Source organism: Aspergillus luchuensis, chromosome 4 (assembly GCF_016861625.1).
Source record: "Aspergillus luchuensis IFO 4308 DNA, chromosome 4, nearly complete sequence".
Lineage (NCBI taxonomy): Eukaryota > Fungi > Ascomycota > Eurotiomycetes > Eurotiales > Aspergillaceae > Aspergillus > Aspergillus luchuensis.
Genome location: NC_054852.1, coordinates 157,636 through 169,278, shown reverse-complemented (window position 1 = coordinate 169,278; position 11,643 = coordinate 157,636). Strand labels below are relative to the sequence as shown.

Here is an 11,643-nt window from a genome sequence, read left to right as displayed (position 1 = left end):
CCTTCCCAAATCCCACTCTTTCTCTCTTACGAGCAAATGCTTTAGACGTGGATCTCACGACTACTCACTATGCCTCCCCGCCCCGTAATCGCCATCGCCGGCCTAGCCTGCGAAACCTCCATGTTCACCCGCGCCCGCACACTCGCCCCCGCATTCCATCCCCGCCGCGCCCATGAAATCATCGACGAATATCCCTTTCTCCAACCCGGTACAGAGCTTGGAGATGCAGCAGACTGGCGAGGGGCACTTATCGGACACGCACTACCCGGCGGAATCGTAGTCCGGGAATCGTTCGAAGAGCTGGTCAACGAAATCATAACCCGATTAACCGACATTGTCAAGTCAACACCGCTGGACGGACTATGGTTCGATATACATGGCGCTATGTGTGTGGAAGGTCTCGACGACGCAGAGTATGAGCTGTTGCAAAGGATCCGACGGGTAATAGGACCAGATGTTATTGTTTCAGCGTCAATGGACCTTCATGGCAATGTCTCGCGTGATCTAGCGCATCAGACGGATTTGATTACGTGTTATCGCATGGCACCTCATGAGGATGAGACGGAGACGAAGGAGCGTGCGTGTCGGAATTTGGTTGATTTACTCTCGCGTCAGGAGGAAGGTCGGATGTACCGACCATTCAAGGCGTGGATAACTCTTCCTATCTTGTTACCGGGCGAACAGACATCCACAAGAGTGGAACCTGCTAAGAGCCTCTATGAGCTGGTGCCCAAGGTTGAATCGTTACCGGGTATCATTGATGCAGCAATCTGGGTCGGGTACGCCTGGGCTGACGAGCCGCGTAATTGCGCCGTGGTGATGGTGACCGGGACGTGCGAGGAAGCTGTCGCCGCAGGGGCGGAGCGTCTGGCAAGAAAGTTTTGGGAGGTTCATGCAGAATTCCACTTTGTTGGTCCGACAGGATCATATAGAGAGTGCATCGATGCCGCATTGCACTCCTCGAAGCGACCGTTCTTCATCTCGGACTCGGGAGACAACCCAACCGCTGGGGGGTCTGGAGACGTCACCTGGGGGCTTACAGAGCTGCTTGCGCGACCTGAGTTTAAACAGGAGTCAGGTCCAACTGTCATCTACGCCAGTCTGCCCGGACCACAAGCGATACAGACGATAGTAAAGGCAGGGGTTGACGCAACAGTTACCGTCACGGCGGGGGCTGAGGTGGATTATACTCATGCAGGCCCTCTGACCATGACTGGACGAGTTCACTCAATTAAGCACGGCGATAAAGACGCAGTAGTCGAGGCAATTTTACAAGTTGGCTCAGTCTTTGTGATTCTGACACAACTTCGCAAGCCGTATCACCACGAGCATGACTTTACCGACTTGAACCTTAAGCCGCGTTCAGCTGATATTGTCATCGTCAAGATAGGCTATCTGGAGCCAGAGCTATTCGACATGGCGGCCGACTGGTTACTAGCGTTGACTCCAGGGGGAGTGGACCAGGATTTGGAGCGTCTGGGACACCATCGCATAAGTCGTCCGATGTGGCCGTTCGACAAGGTGTTTTCGACGCCACCCGATCTCTGCGCAAGGATGATCCCGCCTTCGAACGAGTCACTGGCTTGAATAGCCCGCATCCGGCATAAAAAGAAAGTATCTTTGCGATCTGCAAGGAATCGGCAATGACGGAGCGAGAGTTTCCATCGGATATGCACGTGATGGAAGATTCTAAATAAAGCACTGGGTTGCCAATCAGATACTCCGAGCCGTGCTCCCGTTTGGGTTGTGGATCTCGGGATTTCTTCAGTGTCTCAGTGGGATTGGGAAATGAGCTGTCATGTTTGACTGGTATATCCATTCTGTAACACCTAGTGTGTTCTTTTACCTACAATGATATAAGGGGTAATTAGCTATCTTCCAGGACCATTATTGCAGTGGCTATGCAAGATAATATCCGTCATCATGTTCAATCCAACAAGTAGGGCATTTCGACTTCATAATATATTTGTACAAGTCACATTACTATAACGCATCGATTAGCTCCCATGATTCTGAAAATCCACAATAAATCCATTTCAATCCTACTACTTAGCTTCTTTGATCCCTATAATACTACCTCTGCCCGCAGGTTGACGTGTTACTCAAGGTCACCCGCCACCACCCAACCAGCTCAGAACCAACCCACAATGTAGCCAACTAACAAGGAATCCACCACAACACAAGCTTTCTAGCCCCAATAGTCTCCCCCATCTACCGTACAGCACTCTTCACATTGGACGAGATGAAAAACCCGCTTGCCCTCCCCACCCCAATTTAGCGAGTAATGTCACGGCCTGACGAGCGACTAGTGAGGCACTATTGAAGTGGGTGCCCCCTCCCTCCTTGATTATTTCTTTTTCCACCTTGTCCCGGTGAGGTGGTCGGTTACTCTCCATTATTATTCTGGGGATGTCTTATATCCCACAGAATCAACCTGGTTTATACACACATCCTACCAGATAACAATGAAAACAAATCCTAATATATATAAATTGACCGACACTAATACATCAATCCCACCTTCCTACAACCTCTCAATCATCTTCACTATAACACAAGGAAACCTAGACACTAACAATCTACAAAAGAATCATTCCGGTACCAGACAACACACCCACAGCAACAAACACCACCAACTGACCCAACCCAAGCGTAGCAGTGTAGCTCATGTAACCCGGCACACCAGCAGAGCTACTCTCCGAACCACTGCTACCGGAGTCACCAGTGCTCGTACCAGCAGCAGCAGACAACGACACGGTACCCGTACCAGCTGTGCCAACGGCCTTGAGCAAGGAAGAGCAAGTACCAGTAGGAGAAGTAGTAGAGGTAGTAGTAGCCGAGCCAGCAAAGTCACAAGCAGAGGCACCGTTACCCTTCTCCTTCTGCTCCTCGTAGTAGGCGTTCAAGGCCCAGTTGAGCATCTGCTTGGTCGTGCACATGCTGTAGGCGCCGTACTTGCCCGTGGTGGCGTTACCGGTGATGCCCTCGCACACGCCGTAGCCGCAGACGGTGCTGTACAGGTCGGCGTACTTCTTGCTCGACACGCTGTCCTTCACCACGCACGAGAGCGTCTCTTCCATGCAGGAGCAGAGTTCCGAGTTGGGCGCCGGGGGCAATGCGCTGGCGGCTTCCCAGCTAGAGCCGACGGTCGGGCACGACCGGGCGACGGTGTTGGTGGGCGTGTAGCTGGCGCTGTTGGTGCCGGTGGGGCTGACGCTGTTGATTTCCTTCGAGTACGAGGAGAAGCCGGTCAGGGTGCTGACGGAGCCGTCGGAGATGGTGACCAAACCTGGATGGTGTTAGCCATGTACATGTCTTGAAGTAGGTTTCGTTAGTAGGAGGGAGGGAGAATGCTGGGCATACCGTAGTCGTTGGCATCCTGGAAGTACTCGTAGACGATACCTCCGGCGAGCCAGTCATCCATCTTAGGGCCGTACATGACGGGGACGTTGCTGAAGGAACGGGGCTGGACGGTGATACAACCGTACTCGGAGAAGAAGTAAGGGACGGAGTAGTTGCTCAGGTCCTCGGTCATGACGTTGTAGCCGGACTCAGTGTAGCTGGAGTCACCGCACCACTCGTAGACATTGTCACCGAAGAAGTCGACGGATTCGTCCGAGTCACCGCAGTTGAAGTAGTCGACGAGGTCGGTACGGATCTCGGAGACATCGGCGGCAGAGTAACCGACACCGATGGAGCGGTAGTTCTTGGACTTGATGTAGGCCTTCATGTCACGCACAGCTGCCTTGACGTAGGCGCTGGCACCGGTGGTGTTGACACTGTTGGAGTTCTCGTTACCCGCGAAGAAGCCCAGAGTGTTGGTGTAGTTGGCCAGCGAGTCGACCACGCTGGCGTAGTAGTTGTACAGGTCAATGGTCCACTCCGGGTCGCTGCTGTCGATGGAGTAGTCGGCGGAGGACAGATCCGCCAGCACGTAGATACCTGCGTCGGCGAACAGGTTCATACAGGTGGTGTGGTCCGCGTCTGGGTCGACGTCGTAGACACGCACCACGTTGGTGTTCAGTTCCTGCAGGTAGGGCAGATCCCGCTTGCAGATGGTCTCGTTGGCCAGGGGATCGACGAAATCGACCGTGCCAGCGGAGGTCGTCGTGCCGTCGTCATCATAGGGGGCTGTTGTATTATTAGTCTGAGGCAACAGGCCCAATGGGCATGTTAGGTTGCTGCTTACGCTGGTAGGCCACACCACGGATGAAGCTGAGGCAGGTTAGCAGGTGGTGATGGAGGGTAGAAAGAAGATGGTAGCATACAATTCCGTGCCGTTGTTTTCGTAGAAGAATTTGGAGCCCTAGATACGGTCAGCGGGTTGAATTGATGGATTGGTAATGGTGGCTACCTTAATGACGATGGCTGGGGCAGAGGCGACAGCCACGTCGACGAGAGCAGCCGCCGCTACAGCAGAGACGGCGAGCTTCATAGTGAGGGGAACGAAAGAAGACGATGCTATAGAACGAGTGTGGTGGTTGTATTAAGATAGAGCGAATGTGGTGGTTAACGAGAGGAAGAAAACCAAACAAAAAGGCTAAGCAAAAGGATACAAGATGGATGGATGAAAGAAGAAGAGAAAGAGAATCTGGAGCGAGAGACCAAGTGGGAGGGAGGAAATGGGAGGACTAAGAAGGAAGAGATGGAGACCGGCGAGGCGAACCTTTGCTAGTCTGGACTCTTATTAGTTGTTAGTTGTTAGGGCCGCATTTGCCTGCTGCCTACGGAAAAAGCCCATTGGCCCCCCTGAAGGTTGTGTCAGGATGGGCAGAGAGACTGGGCCTGATGGAACGGCGCTACCATTGGGGAAGCCAGCCAGTCTCTCTGATTGAGTAGTAATTTTAGTACTTTGAGACTAGCTACTAGCTGACAGCCCCAGAAATGACGATGATGATAATAATGATAAAATCTTACGCGGTAATACAAAGAACGTCAGCGATATGGAATCCAGCAATTAGGCTCGTGAGCGACATCTTGGCTGATCTCTTGGCTTTGCTTAACGACTCTTGGGAGTTCCCACGCAGCGGGTCTCGGATCCAGCCGGCTTGGTGACTGGCCGATCGCTGCTCGGACATGGATAAGTTCTGTTCCCCTTTCGCCCCAGTCCACGCAAGAGTTTTTACTATAATTACGACTACTTCGAACTTAGGCCAGGGAAAATGGGAGGGTCACAGGGTCAACAGGGTCAAAAGTCCCTATCCCCATCGCTGTGAGTCCACCAAGCCCCTGAATCCAGGGTCAAAGGGTCACCAAGGGTCAAAAGGGTCGTAGGGACAGGCAGAAATCAATCGGAAGGGAATTAATTGGCAATGGTGCGTGCCTCGGAGTTTAGGGCGATTTTCGGACAGCCGACACACACAAACCCCAACTGCGCCATGGTTACTCGTCCCGAGGGAGGAATTTCTCATTCCACGTGCCGTGCAGTGGACACATCACCCAGAATAAAAATAATCACAACATTAATGTTACAGTAGGATTAGAGACAGTGTCAGGAACGGAAAAATGGAAAGGAAGCGCCCGCTGCATAATCTCGCATCCTTCGGTTTGATTGCTGTTGACGCGTTGCGGGCGATGATCCCAGCCAGTGGCCGCTCGGGTGCCACCCGACGGGTGATTTCATCCAACCGGTTGGTTTCAGATGCGCGGCCTTGGGGGCGAGACTGGTACAACTGGAGCGGACTGGACGAGTGATGGCTGGATGGGCAAAGCAAGCATTTTTATGGTCGGTGACACCACTGCCCACTCCTCACTCTTCTGCTCAGTCGAGTAGTGATTGGCACTGGACGTGCGGCCCCCGGAGATCCGTCGGACTGCCGATACCCGCCCATTCGGGTTAGTGCCGACACAGACAGAAGAGAAAGACTGAGAAAAAGAGACAGAGACGGAGGGAGACAAGCTGAGGAATAGGAGAGGGATATGTGTAAGAAGAACCTTTCATTGCGTATAGTGTGTAGTTATATTCATTGGGTCGTTGAGCTGATATTTCTCCCACAGCCAATGCCACCTCTCCATGGTCCTCTGTCGGCTCGCATCGGTGCAGACATATCCCCTCAGTGAAAGCCGACCGTGCAATGGCTGGACAATCGCCTTATCGGCATCTGCATGTCTTACAGATATTCAATTCCACAAATGACAGATAAGGCTCGTATACTAGTGGGCCAGGGTTCTGGGATGCCGGCCTTCCAGTGGTTTATTATTGAACCAACGTGAAGCGATGCCAACCGAACTACCATGCCCTTATCTCGAGTCCAATGAACTCGTTCGGATTGCATCTTCAGACAGTCGGATACAATCAGCTTTACACACTATCTCAGCGTTTTCAGATCCTGCCTTATCGCGTCCTACGCTAAAAATGCTTAGCCTGCAGGGTTGAGTGCTTGACCTTGTGCAGAGAGACCCTGTGCAGAGCGACAGCCACTCTGCTTTGCAGCTCTTATCGTGAGTCCCATGTGGCAACCACCATGTGCTCCTGCTGCTGCTTCTACCAGTGAGGCTTTTTCCTGGGCTGGCCTCGTATATAATGCAGGCAACCCCTCCTGCAGCGTCGCGGGAATACTGTCAAGTCCGACCTCATTCATCGATCATGGAGACCAAGTCGGCCAGTGTGTCTCCCGAGCAGGAGATACCGAGCTACAATGAGAAGTCGAGTCAGGACTCTCCTGCCTTAGAGCCTCAAGTGCTCGAAAAGGGGCAGACGGTGCGCATCGGTGAGGATGATGACTATGATAGCGACCAGGTGGTGAGCACGGCGCAAGATCTTGTCACCCATATCATCAAAGTCGAGGATGATCCATCCCTGAACCCGTGGAGCTTTCGCATGATCTTCTTGGGTAATATTGTCTCCGCTACGACGTGTTTTAATTGCTAAGCTCCTGTAGGTGCCGGGCTGTCCATCTTCGGCGGTGTGCTCCAGGAGATCTTCTACTTCAAGCCACAGACCATCTACGTCTCGCAGGTGTTCCTCACAGTCATTGCCTATATCTTGGGAGAGCTCATGGCATATGTGATCCCTCGTCGTGGTGTCATCGGAAAGTTACTCAACCCGGGCCCTTTCAATGCCAAAGAACATGCCGCCATTTCCCTCATGTCCTCCGCCGCTACACAGTCCGCGCTGGCCACCGAGGCTTTGTCAGCCCAGCAACTCTTCTACGGTGGATATCCCAACCACGCTGCTGCCGTCTTCATCGTGCTGTCATCTCAGCTGATTGGTTTCGGTATCGCCGGTCTGCTGCGCGATGTCATCGTGCGGCCAACCAAGATGATCTGGCCCATGACCCTACCCATCAGCAGTCTGCTGGAGTCATTGCACAAAGACAAGGCGCAGTCTAAGGCACGGTTGAAGATCTTCTACATCTTCTTCTGCATCCTCTTCTTCTGGACCATCATCCCCGAGTACATCTTTCCCCTTCTGGAAGGTTTCTCAATCTTCTGCTTGGCCGATCAACACAGTCTGGTCTTCACCAACCTGTTCGGCGGTGCTTCCGGAAACGAAGGACTCGGATTTCTCTCCCTCTCCTTCGATTGGAACTACATCGCCTCGCTGGGTTCGCCACTGTGGTATCCGCTGTACGCTATGACCAACAATTTCATCGGATACCTGGGCTGCATCATCCTCTTCATGGCCGTCTACTATGGCAATATCTGGCGTTCTCAAGACTTCCCGTTCTTGTCCCAGTTGCTCTATTACGGCGACTCCAACTCCACCTACTACAATGAGTACAACCAGACTCTGATCCTCAATTCCGAATACATTGTCGACCCTGCGGCCCTCAAAGAGCAGGGTCTGCCCTGGCTGACTGGAACATACGTGGTATACCTCATCACCTCCAACATGGGAGTGACCGCCACACTGACCCACATGCTGCTGTGGGATTTCGACGATATTAAGATTGGTTGGGCGTGGGCTGCCCCTAGCAAACTCAAGAAATGGCTGAAGCTGGAGACCTACAAGTTCTGGAAAAACCAGGAAACCCCCGAGGAACGTCTCGCACGACGCGTCAACGATGAAACACTCGATCCACACTACCGTCTTATGCTGCGCAATCTCTACCAGGATACTCCTCTGTGGTGGTGGGGTGCTGTCCTGATTGCTAGCTTTGCTGTTGGCTTAGGTTGCTTGTATGCGATGAAATCTACGCTGCCGTGGTGGGGATTCATCGTCGGCAACATTCTCACGCTGGTGTTCATGCTCTTCTTTGGTGCACAATACGGCTTGACTGGGTTTCAGTTCAACGTTCAGCCTATCTGCCAGATGCTGGCGGGCTATATGTTCCCGGGGAAGCCGTTGGCTAGTAAGTGAACTTTCGCTCGAATGTCTAACCCAGCTAACGTGCAGACCTCTACTTCACCTGCTTCACCTACAACTCGCTGCAGCAGGGACAGGTCTTGGCCAAGGATCTACGACTAGCGCAGCAAGTGCATCTATCTCCGAAGTGCACCTTCTTCGTGCAAGTAATGGGCTGCATCATCGGTGCTCTATTCAACTACGTGATGATGCTAATGTATGCTCCCTACCTCCCGGTACCCGACTTACCCCCACTAACTATAAACAGCATCGTCCGAAATCAATCCGAAGTCCTGATCTCCATCGACGGCACCAACATCTGGAGTGGCGCCAATGTTCAAATAAGTCCCCCTACCCCATCCAATCATTTACCACCAAGCTAACACCCCCAAACCAATTCAACAGTCTCGCCATAGCCTGGAGCATCGCTAACGACATGTTCTCCATCGGCGGCCGCTACGAATGGGTCACGATAGCCTACCTCGTCGGCTTCATCGTGCCGGTACCCTTCTGGCTCGCCAACCGATACTACCCGCACCCGATTTTCTCATACCTCAACACCTCCATCATCCTCTGGTACATGGGCTGGCTGTTCGTGGGGATTAATGCCTCCATCATGTCGTACTTCCTGCTGGGCTTTGCCGCCCAGTTCTGGCTCAGACGGTATCATCCCCAGCTGTTTAATAAGTATAATTATATTGTCTCGGCGGCGTTGGATGGTGGCACGCAGATTTGCGTGTTCATTCTTACGTTTGCGGTGTTTGGTGGGAGTGGAGTGGAGCATGCGTTTCCGTGAGTGTCCTCTCTTTTGGAGATTTGAGAGTGTGTGAGAGATGCTAATTGTTGGACAGGACTTGGGCGGGAAATCCCAATACCAATATTCATAATTTGGATTATTGCAAGGTCAATCCGGCGACTTTGTAAGTGGGTGGCAGCTGTGCATGAGATGGTCATATGCGGTATGTGCAGGATGAAGGGGTAGTGAGGATACCTTCTAGACTTTATGAGGTGAAATGCCTGCAATGCAATACGTAATGAACCACTATACAAGATCTTGAATGGCTGATAGCCTAAATATGGCATCATAGTCCCAATCATCCGTAACAAGCACTGCCTAAGATAGATTTTCGTTGGACTGGCCGGTAATGGCAATACGGAGATGCGAATGTCCAAGGTAAACGAAACAGACTACGGGATAAAAGAATACAATTTATAAAGCCGATTAACGACAATGAAATTGTAAAGAAATTCGTATCCTAACATATCCTTAATCTACATATACATCCAATCTACTCCTTCGCTCCAGCAAACGGACACCCCGAAGCAGTCTTCTCCTCGCCCTCCACCTTAGTCTGTTCATGATCCTTGGCAATCTGGCGGAACATCTCCAGCGGATCGAACCACACATCGATACGCTGCAGCTTGAGCGCATCATTGACCTTGGCGATCACAATACCCTGAATATCGATAGGTCCACCGTGCGCCGCGATCTTGACTTTTTCTCCTTTGCTATATCATTATTAGCCCACATCCACATAGATCACCGTTCGGGAGGAGGGTATTGAACATACTCATTAAACCCAACATAATCCCTGGCCATAACGCCCCAATGCCTCCACTTAAACACCACAACCGGCGGCCCACTATATACCTCCAGAACCTCCCAAGCAAACGTCGGCATCATGCGCTTGAACGACTTGTGACTCGCCTCGAAATCATTATTGGCAGGGTCGTAGTACGCACTCGGCGTGAGGAGAGCGTTGTACGTGCCGACTTTCAGCATGTGTTCGCCGCTCAGCGGGGGCCCGCCGTTCAATGTGAAGTGGTATGTCTCGTGGTCGATCGTGCGCCAGTCCGCGAGGTTGGTCTTAAAGGACGCTTCGATTTCCCAGTTCTTGACGAGGTTCTCGACGAGGAAGGGGAGGCTGCCGGATTCGTGGGTCATTTTCTTGGCTGTTAATTGAGAACGTTAGTATCGGTACAAGGCTGTGGTTGAACTGGTAAGGGGTGTAGTACTCTCTTCGTAGTAGGCCCGGGTCTTGCTGTAGTCCGGGGGACCACCGTGACGCCAGGCGGCGTCTGTGTCGTTGAGGACCGCATTGGGGTCCAGAACGTAGTCGGGGAGTCCTGCAGCGTCGCCCATTGTGGTGTGTGGTATATGCTAGTGGAATTTTGGGGAAAGAATGAGTAAAGAACCAACAGGGGTAGATAGCCAGACTATATATCCTCCACCCAGGCTAGAGTCTTGTCAGTCTCCGCCTCTCAGGAGACGTGGCCTATAACGGTGCCCTCGGTTTACTGAAGCCACTGCGACAATAGAATGCACTAAGTTTGCCTAGCAGTGGGGGTGTCAGCCGGCTTAAAGTCTGATTTAGTGTTGAAGATAGCGCACATGGTCTATCTATCTAGACCAGTTGCAAAAACGGCCAGGTTGCAGCCGTTTGCTATCGCGCTGGTTTAGTCTGCGACCGGTGGTGGTAGTCATTTGAGGAGCAAGAAGCAGAAGATTGATGGGGGGTCGGATGCATTGACCAGACAGAGTGACCATTGTTGTTCATGGTTACACTGTACTGGGTCCTCGTGGGGTTCATTGGATCGATGGATCGTCTTGGCCTCAGCTCGTCGTCTCCATCCGAGGCTGTCAGCCCCAACACCATCCAGCCTCGCGGTGCGAGGAACCTGTCTAGTCAAAAGGGTAAGTAGGCTATTTTTTTTATGATAATCATGTCGATCACCTGCGACTGATGAAGAACTGGCATTGTTTTCTTTGTCTCAGTGACAATGGGCAGAATGTTATTGTATCGCCCAAATCATGCCATTGTCGCGTGTCTCCGACGGGGTTTCCTGCGATGCAGGGGTGAGATCTTAGGTCAACATCCGCGCTCCAATAAAGCGATCGCGCTTACACATCGTTCCGCACTTGACAAGCCATGGTGAGTTCTGAGAGGCACGTTTGGTCGAGGTGGATCAGATGTTTATAATAGACATTTTAGGGCGGCTGGCCGGTTTCCCGCCGGAGTCTGGCGGATAGAGCCACTCTCATCCCCGTGCGCCCTAATTGGCACATCGGCGTTGGGTGGAGATTCGGCCGACGCCCTCGTGGCCGCACAGAACTCATGATTGGTGGTAGGTTCATATCAAAATAGATTGAATTAGATTGCTGGTGGTTCGTTCTCACCACCACACAAGGGGTTCTCTCATAAGCAGAATGTTATGCCCTCGCAGCGCGCCATATGAGTAGAATTGCGCCCACAGTATATTATCTACCCCCTTATCCACTATATTTGCTATTTGTGCCCGGTTCAGCCGCGGTACCTAGAGAGCGAGCACCAACAAACCCACCACTTGGCCGCACC

The 11,643-nt window shown here is 52.2% G+C and overlaps 4 protein-coding genes across 4 annotated transcripts; 2 read left to right on the top strand and 2 right to left on the bottom strand.

Annotated features, from left to right (window-relative positions):
* Positions 1-69: 69 nt before the first annotated feature.
* AKAW2_40066A (M81 family metallopeptidase) lies at positions 70-1,587 on the top strand (the record flags this gene model as incomplete). Its single annotated transcript, XM_041688356.1, has 1 exon — positions 70-1,587. One exon carries the CDS (start codon positions 70-72, stop codon positions 1,585-1,587), a length of 1,518 nt encoding a protein of 505 aa, XP_041542149.1.
* A 992-nt stretch (positions 1,588-2,579) lies between these two features.
* GAS1_1 (glycoside hydrolase family 72 protein) lies at positions 2,580-3,964 on the bottom strand (the record flags this gene model as incomplete). The annotated part of the gene is made up of 2 exons (XM_041688355.1): positions 2,580-3,289; positions 3,364-3,964. 2 exons carry the CDS (start codon positions 3,962-3,964, stop codon positions 2,580-2,582), a joined length of 1,311 nt encoding a protein of 436 aa, XP_041542148.1.
* A 2,559-nt stretch (positions 3,965-6,523) lies between these two features.
* Positions 6,524-9,211, top strand: AKAW2_40064A (OPT family oligopeptide transporter; the record flags this gene model as incomplete). The annotated part of the gene is made up of 6 exons (XM_041688354.1): positions 6,524-6,833; positions 6,882-8,294; positions 8,339-8,504; positions 8,556-8,628; positions 8,682-9,079; positions 9,139-9,211. 6 exons carry the CDS (start codon positions 6,524-6,526, stop codon positions 9,209-9,211), a joined length of 2,433 nt encoding a protein of 810 aa, XP_041542147.1.
* Positions 9,212-9,576: 365 nt separating this feature from the next.
* Positions 9,577-10,430, bottom strand: AKAW2_40063S (uncharacterized protein; the record flags this gene model as incomplete). Its single annotated transcript, XM_041688353.1, has 3 exons — positions 9,577-9,796; positions 9,859-10,240; positions 10,304-10,430. 3 exons carry the CDS (start codon positions 10,428-10,430, stop codon positions 9,577-9,579), a joined length of 729 nt encoding a protein of 242 aa, XP_041542146.1.
* Between the last annotated feature and the right edge of the window lie 1,213 nt (positions 10,431-11,643).